Source organism: Odocoileus virginianus, chromosome 6 (genome assembly GCF_023699985.2).
Source record: "Odocoileus virginianus isolate 20LAN1187 ecotype Illinois chromosome 6, Ovbor_1.2, whole genome shotgun sequence".
Classification (NCBI taxonomy): Eukaryota; Metazoa; Chordata; class Mammalia; order Artiodactyla; family Cervidae; genus Odocoileus; species Odocoileus virginianus.
In genome coordinates, this window is record NC_069679.1 from 67423062 (window position 1) to 67449338 (window position 26277).

A 26277-nucleotide genomic window follows, 5' to 3' on the forward strand; every position below is an offset into this window, starting at 1 on the left:
ATTGGTTTGTGTGGCCTAGTATGGCCTTTGACCAACTGGCTTCGGGAACCGGGACAGGCATGGAGCAACTCTGACCTTGATCTGTTGCCTGCCCTACTGATAAATAATCTTGCCATTAAGTGTATCTGGAGTTTGTGGGAAGTGTGTATTGGGGAAATCTTTAAAAACAAGCAAGTCAGTAATGCTATCTCTTTGGGAGGATGTACTTACATGTCCTTAATAACCCAAGTAAGATTTCAGTGGGAAGAGTCTGGTGGAGAGAGAGCAAGAGAGTGTGTGTTGATCACTGGAGGACATATTATGGTGTGCCAGGTGATGGATTTCCCCATCAGGAAAGGAATCTAGAAAGGCAAGGAGACTCATGAGAAAGGAGGTGACTTCTGTTGACAGGTCACTGTTGTTCAGACTCTGTGAGATGAGAAAGGAAATCCAGAAACCTACGTGACAGCTTCTCTTGGACTGGACAAAAATATTGATTTTTTTTTTTCTAGCTGGAATTTGCCAGGGTCAGTTCACGTCTGGGTTTTCAGCACTTAATACAGGGCCCTTTTGTCTCGGGAGGCGGCTGGACTGGTTTTTCCTCCAGGCAGGTGCACAGAGAGCGTTTATTGTAGCCTGAAATGCAAACACCAAGCCCCTAGGCCCTGATCCCCACACTCTCTGGCGTGGCTCAAGGAAGTACAGTGAACAATGTCTCTTGCAACAGGCAAGCACTGTAAATGCCACTCCTGAATGAAATATTTCTTTAAACGTTGTATCTGTAACTCGATCGTCTCTTAAAACTTAATTATATGTCAGGGAAAAGGAAGCCATTGGCTCCTCCAGCCGTCCAGGTTGAACATGGGTGCACAATGGAGCATATCCGATTCACGGCCTGGCTTAGGTAATCAGATTAATATCTCTTGAATTGAATTTACCCTTTTGATACGGAGTCTTTCAGCTGCCTTGTTTCACATCTCCAATTCTGACAAAGCTGTGCGGCCTTTGAGTAATTCCCCTGAAATCTATATGCGGGAAGCCTGTGCTCTTTCGAACACTTTTTGGGACTTGTACCAATTAAATCTGTTTCTGGCACACGTTTAATGGCATACTTTCCCCTGAGTCAACAACCGCTCCAAAATCTGAGGTCATTTGTTTAATTTAAAAGCAAAGGTTATGAAACATCCATTTCAGGCTTCGCCAGCCAAGCCCCTGTGGCTTTGAAAGAGGTGATGAGACAGGGGAAAGGCTAATAAACTGGATTTCTTACACACGAAATAAATTCATTACCATGTTTCTGTGAAATTAGTATCAAACCAGGTTTGTCCACACCCTCCCTGCCTACCTGGCCGCCCCTTTCTCTTCAAACACACACATCCTCTTCTTCTGGGACTCTCATGCTCAAGACTGAAGTCCACCCTCTTGCTGTTGTTCTTGCAAAACAAACATCTGGACTGGATTTTTGTCAGCTGGAGTTGAGAGAGAAATGTAAATGATGCAGTGATTTTTTTTTTCATGCTTATTAAATTTATTTATAGCCAGTCTGAAGCCAGGAAACATGTTTTTAAATGGCTAGAGCCCTTGATTGGAGGTGCTCGAGGAACAGACAGTGGATGGTATTTTTCCCCCTGCCATTTTCTAAATAACACAAGGGTAGAATTACATAATTCCACCATTTGGGTGGGTTTTTTCTTTTTTTTTTTTTTCCCTTGAAGTAACCTTCATGAAGACATGTCGTACATCAGAATTCTTCCCTTGTATTAGCCTTTCCAATGTGCCCTTCTTTCTGTCTGTTAGAGAAAAGAGAATGTACCTGGCAGGGTGTTTCTGAATAATTATAATCTTGGAGAGTGAGTTTCTGGTTATTTGAGATGTGAAGCAGGGGCACAGGTATTTTCTTTTGCCAGAAGAACACAGCTTGGATCCTATTTCTACCTTCTCCACTCACCAACATCTAAAATCTTAAAAGCTGCCATAGCCTAAAGACTCTCAATCATTTTCTCGTTATTTAAGATAATAAAAGGCTCCACAAGGGAGCTTACTAAAATAATTTATAAAATACTTTGCTGTGCCCTTAGATTTATTAAATCACAATGCCTTCCAAGGCGTTGTATAATTATTTAAGAAAAAAACCTTCTAGGAGAAGCTGAGTCAGATGATGATTTTTTTTGAGGTCCCTTCCTGTTCTGTGATTGGAGATGATTCTTTGATTTCCTTTCACTGTCATAAAGGAAAAAAAGTGGGGGAGCTGTTTGAGAATGAAGTTTGCTACCCACAGGCATTTTCTTCTCCAGAGAAAAGGCTGATCTGCTTCCTGCCACCCAAGTAAGTCATCCTCAGCCTGAACAATGGAGCTTAATGTTCTCCATCTTGCTAAGGGTTAGTCTCTGTTGTTATGAAAGTGAATTGAAACCAAATGCACTTTCTATTGGAAAAGCTGCTATTGATCTCAGCTCATAGACAATATTGAAAGGGAAGGTGCTTATAAAACAGAGGGGAAAAGCCCTCACTGTTATATCCCGACACCACTTATTTCATGGCAAGACCTATGCACATATCTTTGATGCCCCATCACTCTGTTTTATGATGTTCCCGTGCCACTTGAAGATCGGTGTTCCACATTGAGTTCATAGGAACGTTAACAGGTTATTTAGTGAATTGTCTGGCTAATGGACTGGGAAAGCTATTCTTACAGCAAGACCCTTCATTAACCAAGAGGGCATAAGATAGCTCACATTCTCCACCAAGAAAGGCAGCTCTATTTCATCTGCCTAAATGGGGAGGCTTTGGAGGCAGGGCAGCCTCATCAAATGTGGTGTCTGCTGCCCACTTTCCAGTTATTAAAGTAGAAGCCAAGTCATTGGCACTGGTCTTGGCAGTGAAATGAGCCACAGAGAGGTCACCACTCATCACCAGCATCATGATTTGAGCCTCTGGAGCAGAAAATGGCAGGCCCAAGGATAAAGAACGTTTATTTTTCCATAAAGGAGAAAGGAGAATCACAGAGAAGTAGAGAGGCAAAGGGCAGAAGATGAATACAGCTGGACATTAAGCAACAGTGCATCTTCCAAGATCATAAAGCCAAATGGTTCCTGCTAGATTTAACTTTTATTATGTTTAGAGATGAAAATCAGAGGGTGGATAAAGGTGCTTGGAGATTTGCTGCTCTAGGCCACTTGTGTGAGGGGCGTGAAGTTCTTGGTCTGCCCTTGGAACATTCCACAGTATTTTCCTAACAACAACAACAATATTAACAAAGATAGTAATCGCTTTTATTAAATCCTGCTAAAGAAACATCTTTCAGTGCAGTGTTGTTTGCTATAAAACTTTCCAGCTAATGGCAGGGTCAGGATCTCTGCTGGAGCTCTGGTGAGGGACTGGACACAGAACCACTGGTATTGGACGCTAGCCAAGTTAGTTCCTCTGACCAAGAGTAATGGATGATTATGGTAAATGGTTATTCTAGCTGTGGTGCTTAGAGAATTTCAATAGAATGTGATAGTATTATGTAAGGGATATTTTTAGACTTATCAGGAAGATGTATGTCAATCAACTGGACTGGCTATCATAGGGAAACCTAATTTGATGAATATGTAAGATGTTTTTTAAGGTGTTATTTGATTCTGCTATATTTTATGTTAGTTTGGAGTCATTGTCAGGCATGGACAGTCTTTCATTTATATTCCTGTTTTCTATAATTTAGTACCATATATGTAAATTAATTTTGAGTCAGTAAAATCTTATGAGGATACCCACATCACTCCTGCATAAAATTCATCCTCCTCTGGAATCTTCCATCGAGTAGCAGTAAGATCAGATACCCTATTCACTCTAGGATGGAAAGGATCACATCAAAACTTTGTTGGCTATTTCCCCCTCAGACACCCAGACCTGATTTCCTTTTATCACTCTATGAATTTTTAAATGTTCTACTTTTTTCATCCTCTGTGTTTGTGCTTTTTATGAAGCCACAAAGCCTGAAAAACTGCATGCAGATACGATCACAACATTACTTGGGAAAATGCCATGCTGTTGTTTAGACTGTTGTAGGTCTGAGAGCTGAGGTGGGATCAGTCAGGCTGAACATGAGAGGGAAGAGAACAGTCTGTTGAAAGAGCAAATCACCTTTTTCTCTAAAGGAAAGCTAGTTTTTTCGTTTTGTTTGTTTTTAAAATAATTTTTATTGGAGTATAGTTGCTTTATAATGCTGTGTTAGTTTCTATTGTACAGCAAAGTGAATCAGCCTTACATAGACATATATATCCTCCCTTTTGGACTTCCTTCCTATTTAAGTCGCAAAAATAAACTCCACAGAGTGGAGAGCAGCCTTGCTTATTTGAACCAGGTTCCACCCTGTCCTCTGCCTTTTTCTGTTTAACCCCACTGTCAGCCGCGTCACTTCCTGTCTCAGAGGCTTTCCCAGGGCACTGCAGTCATGGCGCAGCCTCCCCTGTGGAGATGTTTTCAGTCACGCTGTCCTCCCAGCAGGGAGCCGGGTCGCTCATCAGGCAATACTTTGGAGATGAACCTCTTCAGAGAGTAGCCTTTCTTCCCTTGCCTTTTAACTCTTTATTTCCCATTTTTCCAATCCTGTATACCTCATCTCTGTATGGGTGAAACTCAGTCTCCCCAGAAAGTTTCTGTGAGTGACCAGAGTAGACTGTTGTTGCCATGTCAACTTTGTTCATCGCAGCCCAGCAAGTAATCCAGTAGAACTGGACTTGGATCTAAATCAGGAAAGATGGTGCCATTACAATGGAGGAGCATATGAGGGTGATGAACATCATCCTTGGGGCGGTGTTCAGTGTCAGAGCTCTTAAATGGGACCAGTGAGTAACCCTCACTGCTGGCATTTTACTTGCGGTAGTGATTGAGTAAAAGATTGCAATCATAGTATGCACACTACTTGCTATTGTTTTGTTTTAATATTCAACTCTGGGAGTGTGTTAAAAGTTAAATGAACCCTGTGTGGCAAGGTGGTGATTTACTAGGGTAGTTAGAGGAGGGCTCATGAAGAAGGTGACATTGGAGGAAAGACCTGGATGTAAGCCATGGGGCCATCTAGAGAAAGAATGAGCCAGGCAGAGGGCATAGCGTATGCAAAGGCCCTGAGGCAGTGTTGTGCTTTGCATGTTGGAGGAATAGCAAGGAGCCCTGTTCAAGAAAGAAATACAACAAAATCAATTTTAACAGACTACCCATAGGCAGTTTTTTCTGAAGAGAAAGTAATGGCAAAATAGAAAAATGAGGCTTAATGAGTAGGCCATTTGGGAAGCAAGCAGTGATTATTTTCTTTTATTTTTTTGCCAGCAAAATGGGTTTATTTGGAAGCAGCAAAGAGGGCAATGACTATTTTAAAGTTGGCGGGGGGCAGTGTCTAACATATGTGTATGCCTTTTCCCCCCTCATCTATTACAAATAGATAATGGTTGACGTCAAGAGAAAATTCAGGAAAAATGTCTTTTTTTTTTTTTTTTTTTTACTTCCAGGAAATCTGGTCACTGTGTCCTGTAGCCAGTGATAAATGACAATGCCACCAGCAGTGACCTAGGACATCCTGAATTCTTGCTCTTATGAAGAGCTTGCATTCTCTTTTTGAAGGACTTGCATTCTCTTTTTGAAAGATATCTTGTTCTAATGCAATCCTGGAAGTATCGAAGCTCAAGATCATCTCCCCTCTGCCCATTACCATACTTAAAATAGCAATGGTGCTATATAGAAGATTCAACAGAACTCATAGATGTTGATGTCATCTGGAGGCAGGGAGGGATGAAAAGAAGGGAACTGGATATTGGCCCTGAATATATTATAGTGCAGCAAATCAACCCACCAAAACTCAGGTCTGTTAGTTTAGGTCTTTATTTCAAATCAAATAAATATTATTTTGTCCACTGGTGGGAGTTACCAAGTGCCTTACATCCATAAAGACCAGTATTCCTATAGAGTAGCAGCATCGTGGAGGAGGAATGTGATGTTTAAAACAAAATGTGCTGGTGAAAGGCCCTGTTCCCAAGGGTAAATTGTAAACAGAGCAACTGTTTCTGATTATGAAGATTGATTCACTCTGTCTGCACGGATGCTACCTAAAGAAGTGGGAGGAGCAAAGAATCGTTCCCAGGAGCCTCTCAGTTGCTTTGTATCCCTGTGAATTTAAAGCAGAAGATAGAACCAATCCATCGTTCTGCTTCCCTGCTGTCTTCAGTTTAAAACGTGTTGAGGACAAAGGTCCAGCGGGAGAAGGCTCTCTTGCTCCGTCTCTGCCCCGTGGGTCTCCACACAGATTATGCAGGTCCTTCAGTCTTCAACCCGTTGTCTGCTGGCTGAGGCAACAGGTACATCCCTCTTTTCCCTGAACCAAGGCACCTGGACTTTCAGGGGAGAAAAAGCCCAACTCTAGAAAAACAGTTCTCAAAACCCAATTAAACTAGAATGTCTTGTTAGCAGTTCCTTTCCACAGTTTATGGATTTTACATAATTATATTATGCAAATTTTTGCACAATTATCCTTAAGCATCATTAACAAGCTTTTACTGTTTCTCCTTTTCCACTGTCTTGCTTTGTTTGAGTCACCTGATGATATTATTGCCTTTCTGGAGAATCTGCGAAAGATAAAATATTGCTAAAAGCAATTGAGATAGTACTGAAAAATATTAGGAAAGAAATAGAGGGAGTAGCCATTGTCAACAAAATGGCCTGGTTATAAGTAGTAAGCTTGGAAGAGAACTGAGACCATTTGGGCTATCTGCACAAAACACCTTTGTTTATCCAACCATGGAAAAAGCCCTTGCTTGGGGTGTCTTGAGGAGTCAGAACCTGGGATGGTTCCAAGATTGCTAGCACTGTGCTTCAACCACCACATGGCTGTAACTTTCAAAGTTTAGAGGAAAGGGAATGCTGAGTTTTGCGGTCTTTGCTGATTTCTTATTCCAAACACTCTTTCAATTCCAAGCAGCTGATTACTTGGATTGCTTATACCTGGTGAATTCTAATACTCTGTATGGAAACTGTACTGCATGGGGTGGGGGGCGGGTTTCCCATCTGCCTCCTTTGTGAACCTCTTCCCCTTTCAGTGCCTCCAAACTTGGGGCTCCGGAGAGGAGGACAGCAGCTGAATGTCATGCTCTTGGGCCTTGGCCCAGGCATGCATCTTTCTGGAAGGATGATTGAATCCCCCTCTTAAGTCTAAAGTTCCTCTTGATTAGCAGCTCCTTTTGTTTGTTGTTTTTAAGGCATCTCTGTCTTTCATGGGTAGCTTACAGGGATGTGTTTGAGAGCCCCTTCCAGCTGGGAAGCTGCCCAACTCCCACCAGCTGAGTTGGGGGATGACTTCCCTTTAGTTCCGCTGCTGCCTGTGGCCTCCACAGACTCCACTTCCAGCCCCAGCCACAGTGGTCCTTGTCTGCTGTGCAAACTTGGCTCTGTTCTGCGGGTTTTCATTCTCCAGCCATCTGGGCATTTTGAGCACCCCTCTTATCTCAGTACCTTGGCACTCAGGACCACATGCCATCCTATCCTAGAGATGAAAACAAAGGCATCCTTCATTTTTGGCCTGCAGTTTCCCTAGAACCATCCTAGGTTCAGTGACAGTCAACAAGACTGTGGGGCCAGGGATGGGTCTGGAGTGATGTAAATGGTTTTGCTGATAGAAAGCCTACGGAACTGTGTGACAATAGCTAGGATTGTTCAGGGCCAGATTCCTAGTAACTAGTCTTCATTTTCCCTTGGCTATTTTGAAATCAAGGAGCAAGGAGTCAGGAGCATGAAGATCCCTGTGGCCTCTGATGGCTGTAGCCTCTCCAGGACTGGCAGCCAGAGATTAGGGTCTAGCAAGCACTGTGTGCTGGCAGAGTGAATCTAGCGTGCAACTAAGAATTCTGTGTGCATCACCAGCTTTTAAAATTCCTCCTTCCACCTCCTCAACTGTTGATTTGGGAAGGGTTTGATCAGAGTCCTGCACTCTTCAGAGAAGTGTCTGGAGAGATTAGTCTAAGAGCGCTGACAGCAAGTTCCCTATAATCATTCTGCCTAGAGAAAAATAAGCATTTGATTCAAAGACAGTTCCACCACCCAGTTTCTTCCTACTCCACGGAGTCCTTTCTGTCCCGACCCCCAGCCTCTGATCCCCATGTACTCATCTAGACCCCTCACTCTGTGCACACCTCTCGGAGGTGGTCTGTGAGGCACTGGCTAGCCAAAGAAATGCAGCCAGTGTTAAGTCACTTCTTTGTAGACCCTGGTAGTTGGGTGTGGCTGGCTGCAGCTTCTTGAAAGGCAGATGTAAAATGCTTGCCTCTTTTTAGAGATTCTGATTTCACATTTGGCTGCTGATCATCTGGTACTGGCGTTAACTCGTATATTGGAAGCCCAGAGCTTCCACACACTTGATTCTACAGAGCCTTGTAATACTAACAAGACACGTCTTGATTATGGAGCCAAAAAGGTGATGCAACCTCATTTCACACCAAAGCGGGTGGGTATGTTTATTTATGTTTTAATAGTTGAGGCAGCAGAAACACAGGGAGGGTCAGAAATTTGTTCAAGATCATCCAGTGAGCCCAAGTTCTGATCCTCTGGTCCCTATGACAGCCAACAGTGGTCTTTTTCCTGTAGAGCATGTGACAAGTATAACTGGAATCGTGGGTTCTAGATATGACTCCCCCTCCCCACCTACTGACACTGTCATCCAGTTGCCAGAACCCAGCTGGTTTTCTGTAGAATGCCAGCTAATGGCACTTGGTGTGGGTTCCGCCAGAAGGCTTTTCAGTCTTTATCTCATTTGAGGTGTTACATCTCAACCAAGAAGATAACTCTTCATATATGAAATTAACTCCCTCTAATTTTCACAGTTTCTTTCCAAGAATCACCCACTGTCAGTCCCTAGACCTCTGTCTGGCAAATTTAGAAGAAACGATGCAATTCAGACTGATCATCACTCTCAACACACATTAATGAAACAGTGACCTTTCGTGTGTCTGTAAATGAGTAGAGAAGGAATGCATATTCTCTGGCACAAGCTGGCTCTCCCACATGGTTTGAAGTAAATGCCATTTTATTTCACATTAGGAGGAGAGACTGGAACAGCTTGGCAACAGATCTGTAGCTGGGTAATTAATCTAAGAACCATAGCTTTCTTCCACTCAGGAGATTAAATACCAGTCTTTGGTCAGATCAAAGCAGGCCTCTTGAGCGATCTGGTCTTTGCAGAAGACCCCATGTTGGGCCAACACAACCAGCTTTTCATGTATTGCTCCCTATGTTAAAAGAGAGAGAGAGAGACCATTTTAGTGTGTTTAAAGAATTAAATCTTCCAGCATTTGTAGCTTTTTGTAAGCTGAGTAAATATGGATTTTCTTCTACTAAAACAAGTCCACTGTCTCTCAGAATTTGAAGAAAAGTGAAGGTTATTTTCTGAATGAAAACAGCAGTGTTTCTCTTTGGGTAGCATTACAGTAAATAACATCTCAGACTAATCTGGCATTTTGTTTAGGGCATTCACAAATAGAGTTTATGGCATCTCTCATTCATTTTCTTGATATCTCATTGAAATGATTTGGAGACTGGTCCTATAGCCTTCATCTGTAAAACGGAAAGAACCAAAGTATTAAGTTCAACTGAGATGGATGACGAGAAAGAATGTAGACATTTGTGTGATCTATGTTGCCAAGATGCTGCCCAGAACTTTTAAATTTTGTTAAGAGCTGCATTTCACCTAACTAGGGGTCGTCTAAGCAGTGTATAATCTGGGCCAGGGTGCAACAGGCTTATGGCCAGGTGGAACTGGACAAATCTGTGGAACTTGTTTCAGTTTACCAACCTGGCACTAATTATGTGCTGGTCAAGGAAGTGTTTTTCAAATCACAGGGAGCCACCAGTGAAAATCCATTGGTGCTTTGATGGTGGCCTTTGGAGATACTTCTATAATTTGAAACCATTCCCATGGCAGGCCCAGGGAGAGGTCTGACTTCAGCCAACATGCAACATTAGGCAGAAGAAATGGGGCCTTTCTTGCTGAGTTGACCTGTGGGTGGGCCCTCTCCCACATGTTTCTAATTAGGGATGCAAGAGAGAGTAGATATTCCATGGCGACTCTCCTTTCCTTCTCGGCTGTGAGATAGAACAACAGTGCCTTTATGGTGACCTCTGCAGAGCTGTTGACATCTGGTGACCTGCCTGAGCTCCCCTGCTAGCGTGGATGCACCTCCTGGCTAACAAGGAACAGCCACGATATCTGGTACTATGGTAGACCCTGGAGTCAAAATGAAAAAGAAGATATTTTCCTTGTGGAGTAGACTAAGTTAATTTTTTTAATGTATTTATTGAGGTGTAATTCACATACCATAAACTCATCCATTGTAAGTATACAATTCAATGATTTTTAGTAAATTTAGAGAGTTATGTTACCATCAACACAATCTGGTTTTAGAACTTTCATGGGACTTATTTGAAAATGTCAAATAATGATCATAACTGGAATGCAGGTCATGCTAAAGTGCAAAAATAAATTCTGAGGCTATCTTGGACAAAGGAAAAAGGCCACACAGGATGTCTTTTGAGACAACTAAGTCTTAAGTTTCTCCAAGTACATGAAGCCTTGAGATTATATTTAGGAAGACTTTATATATTTTTGCTCATCAAATGGTATGACCTACCTGAAAGAACCAAGCAACCATTTGCTACAGAACCTAACCTCATATGTTGGCATCAATTAATGCTTCTTAATTATAAAGAGAAGATACAGAGGGTGAGAATGTGTGTACCCTCCCTCAAAGAGCTTATAGTCCACTTTGAACATGTCATTAAGTCTTTATTTGCTTGACCACCCATCTTCAGGTATTATGTTAGGCACTGCAGATACATAGATGAGTGGACCAAGGTTTCTACCTAAGAGCTTGTTGTCCAGTGGCTTATGTAGCTTATGTATAAATGGATAATTTCAGTGTGATGTCATAAGTTCTGTGGTAGAGTTAAGTGCCATGCAGTATCAAAAATGTCATCAGTAAAAATTTCCTAGAGAAGATATTACTAAGAAATCAAAGACATAGTTAATAACTACATCAATCCTGCTGACATAGGTTGAGTACCCTGTCCCCTGCTCTATTTGGACAAGGCCCTGTAAGATCTGGTTCCTGTCTTCAGGGGGCATTATAATTGGTAGGGAAAACAAGACCATCACTACCAAATGGTAATAACTGCATTTAAGTGGAAAGAACAGAACACATCAAGAATTCAGAGGCAAAAGAGAGATCATTTCAGGGAAGCCTTCCAAAACACTACTTCAAAAGCTGGAAAATTTGAATTTTGACCCATAGGTAGGACTTCAGCAGGCATGGTGAGTATTAGGAAGCAGTCCAGAAGAAAGATGTGAGCAAAGGCTCAAGGGCAGGAGAGCTTGGGATGTATGCTGAGAACAGTGAGCAAGCCAAGATGGACTGATAAATAAAACTATGAAGTGAAGTGAAGTTTTAGTCTCTCAGTCACGTGCAACTCTTTGTGACCCGTGAGCTGTAGCCCGCCAGGCTCCTCTGTCCATGGCATTCTCCAGGCGAGAATACTGGAGTGAGTAGCCATTCCCTTCTCCAGGGGATCTTCCTGACCCAGAGATGGAACCCAGGTCTCCTGCATTGCAGGCGGATTCTTTACCATCTGAGCCACTAGGGAAGCCACCAATATGCCTGATGGTATGAAGTATTTCTATATATCTGTATCAGAAACAGGGAAGTCAAGTGGATCAGAAGTTCAGAATTCCCTTGACTATGTCAAGGAAGGCTTCCTAGAGACGTGGTTTATTTCTCTCTGTCTCTTAGGTAGGCCCTATGCCAAAGGGATATGATGATTAGTTTTCTTCTTCAGTTTCTTCTTTCATGGTTCATCATATCGCCACCACCTACTGGGCCACCATCAAAGCACCAGTGACTTCACTAGTGGTTCCCATGATTTAAAAAAGCTCTCCTTTGATCAGTACATTCTGGTGCCAGGTTGATGAGCTGGGCCAGATTCCATGTGTTTGTCCAGTCCTACCTGGCCACAGGCCTGCTGTACCCTGGCGCAGAAGTTTGCTGCAGTACTTTCAAGAAGATTTAAAAAGAAACAAAACACTTGGAAATATTGGCTCCTAACCTTTGAAGGAGTCATTGTTGTACCTGAGTAGACTTAGGAAGTAGATTGGAGGTCGGAGAAGAAAAAAATGGATAAGCATGGTACCATTCGCTTAAAATTCCCAGGGCTCCACAGGGTAAACCTCTTTCTAAATTTAAGTTGCTAAGGATCTTGAGCCTGGACTTGTTTGGGGGGATATTTTGCAAAATAAGGAATCCTGTTGGCTTTCACTCAGGAAGGAAAGAACTCAGTTGCCTTTGATATAACCAAGGAAGAGGGAGTTTTGTATCTGTTTGCAGGGATGGTCCACCTACGGCGTGGCCTTGTTCGCGATATGGCTGACCTCTCTCTGGGGTCAGTGTGAATAGCCAGGCTGCAGCTGTGACTAGAGACAATGGCCAGCGCTGTTGGGCAGTGCCCTTTAGGCCCCAAAGATTAATTTCATAGTTTTTGGTGGCATTGGACCTGCCAAAGAAAATGCTATGTCGTTTGGTGAAATGTTTCTGTACGTGGTTTTTTTTTTATGAAGAATAAAGAATAGAGATTTTTGGAAGGACATAACTCATCCTACTGGCCTTTCTAGAAAAGCTTAAAAAAGCAAGATGTCATACTCTTAAAGCGTCATGTCTGAAACGTCAGTTGACCAATAATTATTCATATGCCATCACAGGGCAAATCCCCTCCCATTGTTATTCTTTTTCTCTAGACTTAGATGCTCAAAAAAAAAAAATCCCTGGGTGGGGAAATTATATTTTTTTTAAAAGTCTGTAAATTTAGTACTATATTTGCTGAGAAGTAACAGCCCTAATAACTGTGGGGTTTTAGGGTTTTGGCGGGGTTTTTTTTTTTTTTTGCCGAAAAGTAACAGCCCAAGGAACTGTGGGGTTCAGGGTTTTGGTGGGGTTTTTTTGTGTGTGTTTTCCAATGCAGTGCTGATTATGGATGGAGGTAACTTTGCCTTGCCAGTCTGCAGGTTAAAAAGGGCAGTTTCTTGGCCACTGTCTAGAGTTGCCAGGTAAACCTACAGGATGTCCAGTTAAATCCACATTTTAGCTAAATAGCAAATAATTTTTTAGTGTTAAGTACATCCCAAATATTGTACTGAGATATACCAAAGTAAGTATACTTTTTTTAATACCAAAAAATTCGTTGTTGATCAGAAATTTAAGTTTAACTGGGCATCCCGTATTTTTTATTTGCTATATCTGGCAATCCTACATTTACTCATGCAATAAAAATGCCACCTAAGGAGAGTGGGAGCTTTCACAATGACTGAAAGTCACTCTCAATTTTGAACCCAAACAGAACAGTATATGAGAAAGAACTGAATATAAAATCAGGTTAGTCATATGAAGGTGAAGGGAGTCCTTCCTCATTTCTTTATCTTTGTGTAGCTCTGAGGATTCATTTCTACTGGGAATGGCTCTCTGACATCCACTGTAGATCGAAAGCATACTTGGTAGGCCACCTGGATGGCGTCTTTGTGCCAGCTTTAAGTAGATGAGCATATCAGAACTGGAGGTTCCCTTTCTTTGTTACTTATTTTGCAAGTTTATTTATTTGTTTATGGTTGTGCTAGGTCTTCACTGCTGCATGCAGGCTTTCTGCAGTTGCAGCGAGCCAGGGCTGCTCTTTGTTGTGATGCCTGAGCTTCTCATCGCGGTGGTTTCTTTTGTTACTTAGCACAGGCTCTAGGCTCAGTCACTGCAGTGTGTGGGCTCTAGAGTGTATGTGTTTCAGTAGTTGTGGCCCACGGGCTTAGTTGCTGTATGACATTTGAAATCTTCCCAGACCAGAGACTTTGAATTCATGTCCCCAGCATTGGCAAGTGGATTCTTAACCCCTGAACCACTATTGAAGTTTGGAGTTCCCTTTTAAATCCAAAGTGCTTGACGTCTTTAGGATAGCTCTGGGCCCTCTTGAATTTTTGCTTCTACAAAATTTCTACCAGGCCTAGTGAAGTGGGTTCTTACCAAACTTGTGTCTGAGATTAATTATAGCTGTCATTTAACTGAGTGCCTTATAGATATCACTGCTTTACCTGCATTTCCCATGTCTACCTACACGGGTCAATTGCCTCCTAACAGCCCTGTTAGATGGGTACTGTTATTTCTGTATTACAAACGACAGAATGAAAGCTCAGAAAGATAAAGTAACTTGCTGCAGGTCACAGAGCCATTGAAAAGCAGAGTTGAGATTTGCATTCGTATCAGTCTGACTCTAAAACTCCATTGTTTACCCACTGCTCTACCACACATGGTCCCTTAGATCCCCATTCTTCCCTCCCCAGAACCCAGTTGGATTGATACTGGAATAGCATCCCTTTCTGTCTTTGGTCCTTGCTAGTTGGAACTGACCCTACATCATCATTGTCGATATGTATCATGCAGCAGTGGAATACACACAGAAAGCTGGACACTGGAAGTTTGTTACCTTTGGATGCTTCCTATTTTACATGAGAATGATTAAACCAATGGGGGAAAAAAGCCCAGGAACTTTATTACAACATTTTTAAATGTGTCATTATTTTAATATCTTTATAAAGAGCCTTAAGAGACTTTCCAGCATGAGACTGTAAATAGCTAACAGCTCCAAGATGAGCTGACATAGGAATCACATGATAGTTCCAAAATGGCCATTTGTCCAAACTCTGCAGAGCTGCTGTGGTGCTCAGCCAACCCTCCTGCAAAGGCGGAGGCCTCTGTGCCCCACCCACTCCCTCCACCCAGCTCTCCTCTTCGTAAAGAAGTAGCAAAAATATACCGCCATTTTCTTTTTGAACCAACATGTGCTCCTCCTGATTCACTCCTTATATGAAATGATTTGTCAGCATTTTGAGCTCATCAAGTAAAATGTTTTACTTGTTCCAGCTGGGAAAATCCACGGAGTTGGCCATTCTCTTCCCATCATCTGCTGTGGCCCAGTTGTTAAGTGCAAAATATCTCTGTTGGGTGCGGTCTACACAATGGCATTTCTCAAATTGTGGGTTATGGACTCAAGGGTCTGGAAGAATTTGTTTCACAGGGTCACACTCGAACACTTGACTCTTTCTGGTGAAAAACTGGCCCAGCCTTCTTCCTCTGACTCTCATCCTGTCTCCCATCTTTCTTTTTCCCCAGAGTAGTGTAATGAGCTGTCTCTCTTCTTTTCCTCTGTGCTCTTGTCATCTGTCTCCTTTCCCCATTCGCTATTTTTCATGGTGTTCCTGATTCTTTTAACCCCTAACTCCTCATAGTCTTAAAAACCAGGTCCATCTATCTCTCAAAGGAAATTTAAAACAAGCAATGGGACACTAGGAAAAACAATGGAGGTGGGAAGCATAATATTCCAATTTTCTTCTTTAGCCCTCCACATCTGAGAAAAACAAGCTTCTTCTGTTCTCCATGGAAACTCAGGGCAGCCCCAGGCACTCCATCCCCCTTTATTTTCCCTCCTGACATCCATCCCTCTATTCTTTTGTATCTCTAACTCCTCTCCCCTCTTCAGGTGTAATGTAGTCAATTTCTACACTTGGTAAACTTGCAAACATTTTGTTTCCCTCCTTTTGGGTGGTAGAATCCTGGTGCACGGGGGCTTTCAGGAACAGTTCAGTAAGTGATAGTTGTGTGTGTATGTTTGTGCGCTCAGTCGTGTCCGACTCTTTGTCACCCCATGAACTGTAGCCCCCAGGCTCCTCTGTCCATGGAATTCTCCAGGCAAGGATACTGGAGCAGGTCGCCTTCTCCAGGGGATCGTCCCAACACGAGCTGGGAATCTAACCTGGGTCTCTTGCGTCTCATGCATTGGCAGGTGGATTCTTCACCGCTAGCACAGGAAGCTCAAGTGATAGTCTTAAAATATTTCAAAAGAAGTTCTGTGAAGATGTTATTGATTAATCTCTGCACATGGTATTTCATTTGCCTCTTTGAGGGGCTCAGCAGACAGAAGCATTTGGTCCATCATCTGCTCTTCCTTGGGAACAGGAGAGGCAGCACAGGTATCAGTTCAGTTCAGTTCAGTTGCTCAGTCATGTCCAACTCTTTGCAACCCCATGAATTGCAGCACGCCAGGCCTCCCTGTCCATCACCAACTCCCAGAGTTTACTCAAACTCATGTCCATCGAGTCGGTAATGCCATCCAGCCATCTCAGCCTCTGTTGTCCCCTTCTTCTGCCCCCAATTTCTCCCAGCATCAGGGTCTTTTCCAATGAGTCAACTCTTCCCATGAGGTGGCCAAAGTATTGGAATTTCAGCTTCAATATCAGTCCCTCCAATGAACTATAGGCCTTAGCAAATCTCCTAAGTTCTGTGTTTTTGTTTCCCCAGCTGTAAAAAGGACAAAATAATTACTCCAACTTCATGGCACTGTGGTGCATAGCCAATGAATTAATATTTCTAAATCTGTTGGAATAGGGCTTAGCACGTAGTAAGCACTGTGTTAAATAAGGAAATATAACAAGGCAAAGAGCGATAAGAATATCCTTCTTCTGATTCATACATGAATAGGTGTATTCAGCTCCTTTATGACACCTTAGAGATATAAAACAAATCCAAGGACTGCAGCCTAACACACTTCATAATTTCACTCAAGGGCTTTGGCAATCTGGTCTTAATGTACCTCTTCTCACCTACAGTTTGGCCAGACTGATTGACTGATTATTTTCCACTCAAATTCCTTCTTCCATGCCTTCCAGATGTGTCTAGATGCCCTTGCTGCCTTTACCTCATATTGGCTCTCAGCATGTGTGGCCCAGTAGTACTGAGTATCTATTTAAGTGCAAAGCCTTTCTTCTTTTCTAGATCACAAGCTTCTTTTGAGGGGTATGGACCACCTTTCTGATGGTTGTGTATCACTCTTCATGCCTTGTACATAAATGGTACTCTATAAATGTTTTGATTGGCTGATTTGAGCTTTTGCAGACTAGGAAACAGTTGGCTGAGAGTCACGTGGCCCCTAGATGAATCTTGCGTCGAGGACTCATGGATCTGTTCTGTTGAAAGGCCAGTGCCTTCCTGCTTTGTGTTAAGACAGTGAAGCCTCCCATTTGTCCAGTATGGGTCAGGGCAGACAAAGCCACTGTGAGATTGGGGTGTTGGGGGCAGTGAGCTTGGATTCAAATGTGGGACAGATGAAAGAAGAAGTACCTACAAATAGAAGGCTAAAGACAGTGGCTTTGCACAATTACCAGGAATGCTTTTAATTAGCACCTTGAAAAAGTTTGGGTGAAAAGGAACAGTTAAAAAGTACTTTTTATAATGCAATGGCCTACCTCCAAAAATGTTTCAACTTTGCAGGCCTAGTGGGAAAATGACTAAACACAGTTGGAAAAAAGTCACAGCACCACTGCTCAAAGGTGTGTAGGTTGGAGCAAAATGGAGAAGTTGGCATACCCATTAGAGGCCGTCTCTAAAAAAAAATAAGCCAGTGGGGTGCTATTGCTCATATCCTGTGTGATTTTTGGTGGATGGATAAATAAAATTATATGAGAAAATCTGTTTTCTAAAAGTAAATTCTGCCACTCCAGCATAATGGTATGTATGTCCACCCTCTGATAAATATATTTACACAGACTCACGTGGCCATGTAGCTCTCACATGTTAGAAAGACACTTGGCAAAGACAGTTGGAAGAATTATAAAGTGCTGTGTTTTTTCCCCATTTGTGGGTAGCTTTTGATGTTTGTAAATGTGTGGTTTTATTAACCTTGACTAGTAGGTATGGCAACTGTGAGAATTTCAACAAGGAAAGCAAGACTCCAGAGAGGAAAACATCTCCTGTTTCTAGGAGGCAGTCTTCCCAGCAGCCCTCAGCCCAGAAGACAAGGAGAGCCCAAGGACAAGATAAATAGGCTTTCCGACCCAAAGACAGGAACACCCAGGGAGACCAGAGGATCTGGGAGTGGGAGCAGATGGGAGAGGTAGTGTGTCCAGAGTGAGGCTGGGACTAGCTGTGGGCTGGGCAGTTGGTCATTCTGTGGCAGCTGAGCGTTGCTGCCCGTGCAGTGGAGGGCAGGGTCCCTGAGAGGCCCAGAGGTGGGAGCCTGCCTTTGTTCGCGCCTTCATTCTTCAGCAAACCTTTCCTGGGCTCTTATAATGTGCCGGATACTGGGCTGAGCCCCAGTGTGTGAACTCACTCGGCATTGACTCCGAGGCCTTGGCAGCTAAGAGTGATGCTATGCTCCTTAGAGAACTGGGAGGTCTGCCAGGGAAGAGGCATAGCACAAACAAGAACGCGCTGGAGAACCCATCAGAGGAAGTGATGCACAGGTACTCTGCACCGAGAGCAGCAGCTGGAGCCGCGACTTCCTTCTGAGAGTTCAGACCTGACTTTGTACCGTGGTATTCGGATACTTGGAGAACTTGCAAAAGGAGTTCAGGGACCCTGCCAGCCAGGGTATGCCATTGTGAGTCTTCTGAAGCTGCACAGGCAGCCAGGAGGAGCAGGAGAAGAAGCTGAGAAAAGGAGGCAGCACAGATGCCTGCAATTGCCAAACCTCTTTCAGGGCCATAAATACCACCTCCCTTCACTTGAACATACTGTCATTCGTTTGATAAGTGCTCAGCATAGCAAACTGTGCAATTTACTTACAGTCCTCTTTTGTTGCTTTTCAAATTAACCTCTTGTTTTAGGTTCTAAAGTCCACTTCGATACTACAAGCATAGATCATCTGAGTCCAGGTAGTCTGAACAGAGACCATCTTCCCCCAATCTGCATGTCTGGGCAGGGATGACTCTTGTGAAGTTTATCTCACCTCTCAGGATGCTTTTGACCCATCCGCTCAGTGCTTTATCTGCCTGGCCCTCACACTCTGCCCCAGTTCTTCCTTGCCTGTGCTGTATGGCCTTATTAATGTCAATGGTGTATTACCATTCTATTTCTTGGCATTTATGGGTCCAGAGAAAACTCTCTTATGTGCATCTCTGTGCCTCCCATAGCAACTAACACAATGCCTCTCAATCCAGTAGATGCTCAACAAATGGGTGAAAATAAAGGTCCATTAGTGAGACAAGGTAGTTAGGAGCAGATATTAGCTTATCAGTGAGGGAGCAGGAGCAGACTTGTTAAGAGTATAAGCATTTGAGTGGGACTGCCTGTGTTCTAATCTTGGCCTCATCACTAGCTACATTTAGGACTTTGAAGAGTCTGCCAAACCTCCCTGGGTCTCAACTTCTTCATCTTTAAAATGAAGACAACAGAAGTACCTATGTGATGAAGATGTAGTAAGGGCTAACTTAAGAGTACCACACTTAGCCCAGGGCCCCACCCAAAGTGAGAGCTACCATCATCATCAACTCCCAGCACCATAGGTATTCATTATCAGCTGCTACAGTTTGAATAAAGAAAGCTAGTTCCTCTAGGTCAGGGGTCCCCAACCTCTGGGATCTAATGCCTGATGATCTCAGGTGAAGCTGATGTAATAGAAATAAAGTACACAATAAGCATTATACACTTGAGTCACCCCCAAACCACCCCATCCCTAGTCCATGGAAAAATTGTCTTCCACGAAACCAGTCCCTGGTGCCATGAGGTTGAGGATCACAGATCTAGGTTATATTCGTGTGAAGTCTGGACTAGAATGCACCTTCTTAGATCCCTTGTGGAGTACCTTGTATCCTGCCTTTTTTCTACACAGGGAACATGTCTATTTCAGGGTCATATGGACCATCTTGAGTAAGAGTATTTTTTTCTCTACCTGCAGTCTTTGACCTATATTTATCTACTGGTGTCAGAGCAGGTATATTGTTTTCATCAGATTCTCAAAGGGGGAAGTCCATGACCCAAAATAGGTTTAATATCACTGTGGGAGACGTTGATGATGTTCTGATAAGAAGAGTGAGGAAAGTCAGAAAGTGCACCGTTGTGCACATGATGGAAATGTACACTCAGGACACACAAGTGTGGCTTCCCACGGCACTTGCCCCCCTCCTGTCCCCATGAACAGACACTCCAGTTCATCTCGATAAATGTTTTAATGGGCCCCTACTGAGTGTCAGGCACTGAGCTAGGTCTGGGGACCAGACCCATGACTGGCACATGGTTTCTGCTATTGAGGTACTTGGGATTCTAACAGTTTCCTTTAATCTTGTATTAAACACTAACTGAATAATTTTATAACTCGTGAGTAAGTGAGACTTATCTCCCTGAGTGAACTTACTGTGTCCTTAGTACTGTCCTGGACACTATGACAAGCAGTGCTGTCGGCCCCACCGCTGCCCAATGGAAGGGAAGAGTGACAGGCTGAAAGATGAGGTGGGAATTTTGAGGACAGCGGGGAGGAGAAGGCAGGGTCATGTCAACATGCTGAAAGCTGAGCAGTCCTTGCTCCACACTTGATATCTATGTCTAGATAGGGGGTAGAGGACTGAAGGCTTTTTTGGTCATAAACCTGCTTATGCCTTGACTTGGCCTGCATTCAACTCTCATAAAAATAGTAGTAAATGTTAGGACTAGAAATAAAAGGAGGCACAGGTTGCCACTAGAACTTTTTCTACAGCTGAATCACTTTTTCTTCAACCGAATATCTTACATGATGTATCAGCCAAGATCCCATCAAGAGATGGCTTTCATTAGAATCTTTCAGGAGACTTTAGTGATAAAAGGAGTACTCTTAGTGGAATGGACAGGGGCTTGTGCAGCTCTGCCAGGGCTGATAACGGCAGGGCTCCACCAGTACCCCTGTTCCTGAAGGGATGAGGGGACAGACTGGATTCTAGAAGCAGGAGACAGAAAAGGCTGTCTGGGGGAATCTGAGGCCTTCAGGAGGTGCAGGCAACCCACAGCCCAGGGCCACTCTGCCACCTCCCATCTCCTGCAGGTCCCAGTGGTCAAAGCTGGGAAGAGTCGATATGGTCCACACAGGTCAGAGGCCAAAGCGAGAGACCAGGGTGAAGAAGGATGCCGAGCATTCTGGAGGGACACACAGGAAGGTAGCTGGCAAATGTATGTGTGTTTGATTTTAGAGATAAGGGTGTGTATTTCAACTTATCTGTTTTGGCAAGCTAGATTTTTAATAGGTTATAAAGTATTTCTGCCATACTCATTACACCATCAGTTTGATGATCTTAGTCATTTTTCTCAGTGCCTTACTAGTTGCCTTTCTTTTTGTAGGGAAAGTTGTATATAAGCCTGTTCTCTTCCAGAGCATACAGAGAATAGAAATGCTATTTTTCAGAGATATTTCCTTGTACAGAGAGAGTTGTTCCATTTCCTCTCTTTTTTTCTCTCTACCACATTCTCCTTCTATGCTTTGGCCAAGAGTATATTATATTTGGAGACATCTTGCCCAGTGCTTCCCAAAGCTTTCTCAGCCAAAGACTCCTTTGGGAATCCAACTAAATTTCCTGGTTCTCTTTTGCTTTTAATACCAATGCCCATATTACCCAATGAGGTTATTTTTATTACTTACAAATATTTTTATAATTAACTTAAGACTCAACAAGGAACCAAACCAAAGGTAAACAGACCGTAATTATTTCAAGTTCTAACCACTATGAGTGGATATTAATCTCTGAAGAAGGTATTATTAAAGCACAGTATAAAATTGTCACAAATATCAAAGTCATAATTGCGAAGGCATATCTGTGACTATAAAAGGCAAAATAAACTGGAATTTAAAAGGTAGTTGCTGTGCCATAGTAAATATGATTGTGACACATTTCAGCACAGGATTAGAATAGGACCTTATCTTCTGATTTTTCACTGATAGGCATTCATATTACTATGATATTCAGTAAGAAACCTCTTATATCACTTTCCAAAGGTAGGTAACTTTCTAGAACAGCTACCCTGCCTCTGCCAAGAGCCTTATAGGCACCCACTCCTCTATAGAGCCCCGGTTTCTTCCTGCCTTCCCACATACCTCATACATCTTTATCCAGCCTTGTTCCTCTGGCCACCCCAGCTATTTTACTGAGCTGGCCAAAATTCACTGCAAAATTTTGATCAGAACTTCACTGAACCAGGGATCAAAGACATGCTAAAGGAATTCTCATTATAGGCTTTAAGTAAATATATGTTACTTCTTAGATGCATGGGAGTGATTTCTCCTAATTCTGGGGTTGCCCTCCCTGAAATTACACAGAAAGGACTATGTCTTCTCAACCCTTTTCCCTTCTCCACCACCCCCAACCATTCCAACCCAGCAAACATTTTTCCTGGTGCATTGCTAAGCAGTGCTACTGTTATTCTTAAGTGCCTGAGGTCTTGTGCTGTGCTGGGCCCGTGGTCACAAAGGGGTGGGGCTGCTGGCCAGTCGACTCATTCTTCAAGCCCTTATCAATTCCATTCTGTGTGTGACAGACCGCGCCATTTGTGGCCTTCCTGAAGGGCTGTGAATAGAGGAGCGTGTTCTTCCCTACCACACTTCTCTTCACCCTTCTTATGGAAATAGCACCTAGTCTGTCCCAGTTCCCCAGAGTTTTCCCCCATACTAATCTCCATCTAGTGGTGTGCATGAAGCTGATACCACCTTCTAGCTCTAGAAGTTGACTCTGAACTTGGATCAGACCAAGCAGAGTTTTGGTGATTGGTTTAAGAATAAATATGTGACCCAAGCTGAGGATATGAGAATCCACCACGAGTTTGGGTGGAGCTACTAGAAAAGAGGAGCCTTGTCTCTCTACCGGGGTCCCTCAACTGGTATTCTGTAAGCTGTTGTTGTTTAGTTGCTAAGTCATGTCCGATTCTTTGCGACTCCATGGCCCACCAGGCTCCTCTGTCCATGGGATTCTTCAGGAAAGTATACTAGAGTGGGTCACCATTTCCCTCTCCAGGAGATCTTCCCAACCCAGGGATCAAACTCGCATCTTCTGCATTATAGGCGGATTCTTTACTATTGAGCCAACAGGAAGCCCTTATGTAAGCCTATAGTCACCACTTAATGGAAGTCTGCCTAAAAATGCCAAAACACTGGAACACAGAATTGGAAGATGGAGAAAGACAGCTTCCCATCATCATTTAAGCACTTGGGTCCAGCTATTTTGGTAATGTGACCCATTAATAGACCCCACGTATTGTTTTGGCCATGATGACCATTGAGTTGCACTCTCATCATTTCCAAACTGAACTCCTGAGTAAAACATCCGCACACCTGATAATTCATCACTTTCTGGGACCCCAGCCCTAGGGAAACCACAAGCTACTAAAAAGGGTCTACAGTCAGCTTGAGCTGCAGGTCCCAGAGAACTACATAGAGTATTGTTATTTTTCTTTGGTTCCAGAAAACAAGATGATGCACATATGAAATTTTGAAAATTCCAGGAGCAGACTCGGAACAGTAATAAGGTATATTACTAGCTATGTGTGCCATCTGTGATTAAATTTGTTAAAACCCTGTGAGGACTAGGTTTTTACCTTAAGAGAAGCACATTCTAAATGATTTGGGGACTTTTCACTTTTAAACAAGTTAATGTTAAAAATATTTTTTAATAACAGTTAAAGAGGTCAAAGTAAAAATCAATTACATATATACACATATTTATATATGCGTGTATGTGTGTAGATACACACACACACACACACACACACACACACACATATATATATATATTTAAGTACACTTTAAAATCTAACACAGTGCTGGACTATATTGGCACGAAAGACTGAGTCACCATACTTAGCATTAATGAGACACTTAGTGGCAAAGCTGTCGTTCAGTGACCATGCCCAGCTTGGGCTTCTGCATTTTGAGAGGATGTGGAAAGCAATTGAATTGATTAAAAGCATGGAAAATCAGATCTCTGAAGAATGATGAAAGTGGACTATTTAACCTACAGAAAGGAAGATTGAAGGGAGAAAATAAATGGTGTTTAAGTCTAGAAAGAATTCTTATAAAGAAAAAGGTGACCGATGTTTTCCGCCTCCACTGAGTATATGAAAAGAAACTTGCCTTAGGTATTTTATTTGTAGTAAAGAAGGATTTTTTTTCAAGCAGATGAGATTCCTATAATGGATAAAGAAGTTGTACTAGGTGAACTTTAATGTTTCTCTTCACTAAGATTCTGTGATAATTGGATTGAGAATTTGTTTATCAAAAGAGTTGTGGAACTGCTTGGTGCATATCTTAAAAGATAACATGAACAAACACTGACTGGTTTAGTTTAAATGTAGTTTGGCCTAGGAGTTACTTCTAATTCTCATAATATGCCTGTGAAGAAACAAATATTGTGTATAGACAAATAGCATATCAAAGAAAAAAGAAACCTGGTGGTCAAGTAATGATAAAACCAAGAACTTCTATTTTCTACTCCTTCATTTTTGGCATTAGAAAGCAAATGAGAATTCCTTTAAATGAGACAAATTATGGGATAGCTTAGTATTGTGCCAGTATTTTTGGAGAGGTAGAATTAAGTATATAGGTTCCACATTGAGTCAGGAGCATTTTAATGCTGGCTCTGGTAGGTATCTGGCTTATTTCCTACACATCTAATTTAGATTCAGACTTCAAATCAAGACTCAAGAAAATGGATTTTACTTAGGGAAACAATTCAAGTTTATATATAGAAAAGCTATTCTAAAACACAATAGCTTTGGCATTATTACTGCCTTGATTCTAGTTGTAGACTTATTTTAAAACTTAAGGTTAAAAAAGTGGTAAAGCCCATAGGTTGCTCCACATGCTTCTATACTGTTGGGTTGACTGAAAAGTTCATTCGGGTTTTTCCATAAGATGTTCTGAAAGTGAACTTTTTGGCCAACCTGATATTTGGGCCATTACATCAAGTTCTACTGTGTGGCAATCCTCTGACCATACTTTTCATACATCCACATACTCTACTAATTGGCTTCACCACTGGATTCTGTAGTTTCCTTGGCCACATTGCCTAGAGGCTACAGTCTCTGCATATTACACACCAACCGTCATTTTTCCTTCATGGAGCCCACATGGTCGCTTGCCAGTCATTTATCCAGGAGGCTTTCCAGTCTTTAAGCAAATCTCTTAACAAGCAGAGGTTGACTGACTTCACAGTCAGTTACTCTAAATAAATTCAAATGATAATTTCTAGATCTGTAGTTTTCAGGTTATAGGGAATAACCGGGGAGAGAGAAGAAGAGCAAGCCTGCAAACCTTTTGTTGAAAGGACTAGAGGAAGAGTTTTCTGAAGCTGGTGATTCTGATAAAACAGGACCTCACAATCCCTTACCTGTACACATTTTCTGACTGAATTTTGTAGGAAGAATCAACTGAGAAATAAAAACAAACAAGCAAACAATCCAAACACCTCCTAACAACAGCAACAAAACCTGGCTTCCAAATGGATTGCACATTTATAGGTGGACTTTTTAAAAAACTGATTTAGAAACAAGAAGCTAGTTTCTAAGTTTATTTCCACACTTGCCCTATGACCTCTGTCTTGTTGAAAGATTCAGGGTATCAGATTCTCTCCCATCATCTCCTTTCAACAGAACTTACTGTATTACCCACCCACCCCCAAGTATAAATTGCTAAAACAGCTGGCTCTTTCACTCTGGGTATGCACAGACAAATACAAAGGACACACACACATACACATGTAGAATATACAGTTCTGCATATATAAACACACACTTTGGTCATTTATTTTTTTAACAGAATAAAAGTCATTAATCAAAATACAATTCATTTTAACAGTCAAGGTTTGACACGAGATCATTATTTCAGGGAAACCCAAAGAGACTAAGCTCCCTTTCATAGCATTGTTTTCTTTCTAAACCTCTGTAGGGTGCATGACTCTTCTCCACTGAGGAAGTTGGGGACTGAGCCATGGAGCAGCCTGGTGCCCCCATGTTCAAAGATCTAGGTTCTCTTGGGGAAGGAACTTATCCCACATACTCACTCACCTTACGGAAGAGAAGACTTTGCATCTGCTGTATTTCTAACACTAGGCTGTCTCTAGTTAACTCTAGGGCAAAGAAAACAAAAATATTTCCTCCTGTTTCTCAGAAGGTGCAGAGAAATAAAGCTAAATATCTTTATAAAAATTACATTTCCGTTCAGTTTCATCTGCTCTTAAATGTTTTGTAAGCTGAAAGGAAACATTTTCAGGTCATTTCATCTAAGTGAAACCTGTCTTTAGAGGGCTTAAGAGAGTACAAGGCTTTTTCTTCTTCAGTCCATGAGAGATCATGAAAAGGCTTGTAAAGATTTCTGCCTCTTACTGCCTAGGAAATAGAGGTGTTGAGTAGCAGATTGAACAGACGAATGGCCAAGCAAGTGAAAAAGAACCCAAGAGCTCTGTCCACAGCC

General features: G+C 42.4%; 1 protein-coding gene across 5 annotated transcripts in view; it reads left to right on the top strand.

Moving 5' to 3' along the window:
- RAD51B (RAD51 paralog B) overlaps positions 1 to 26277 on the top strand; it is a 628595-nt gene that overhangs the window by 456796 nt on the left and 145522 nt on the right. Inside the window, exon 9 of one of the 5 annotated variants that reach the window (XM_020889761.2) lies at positions 23273 to 23337. The exons of the other annotated variants lie outside the window; for them this stretch is intronic. Coding sequence (XP_020745420.1) covers positions 23273 to 23295 — 23 coding nt within the window. The 3' untranslated portion in view covers positions 23296 to 23337. Of the gene's footprint in view, positions 1 to 23272; positions 23338 to 26277 lie in introns of those variants that run through there. 5 annotated transcript variants of the gene reach the window in all.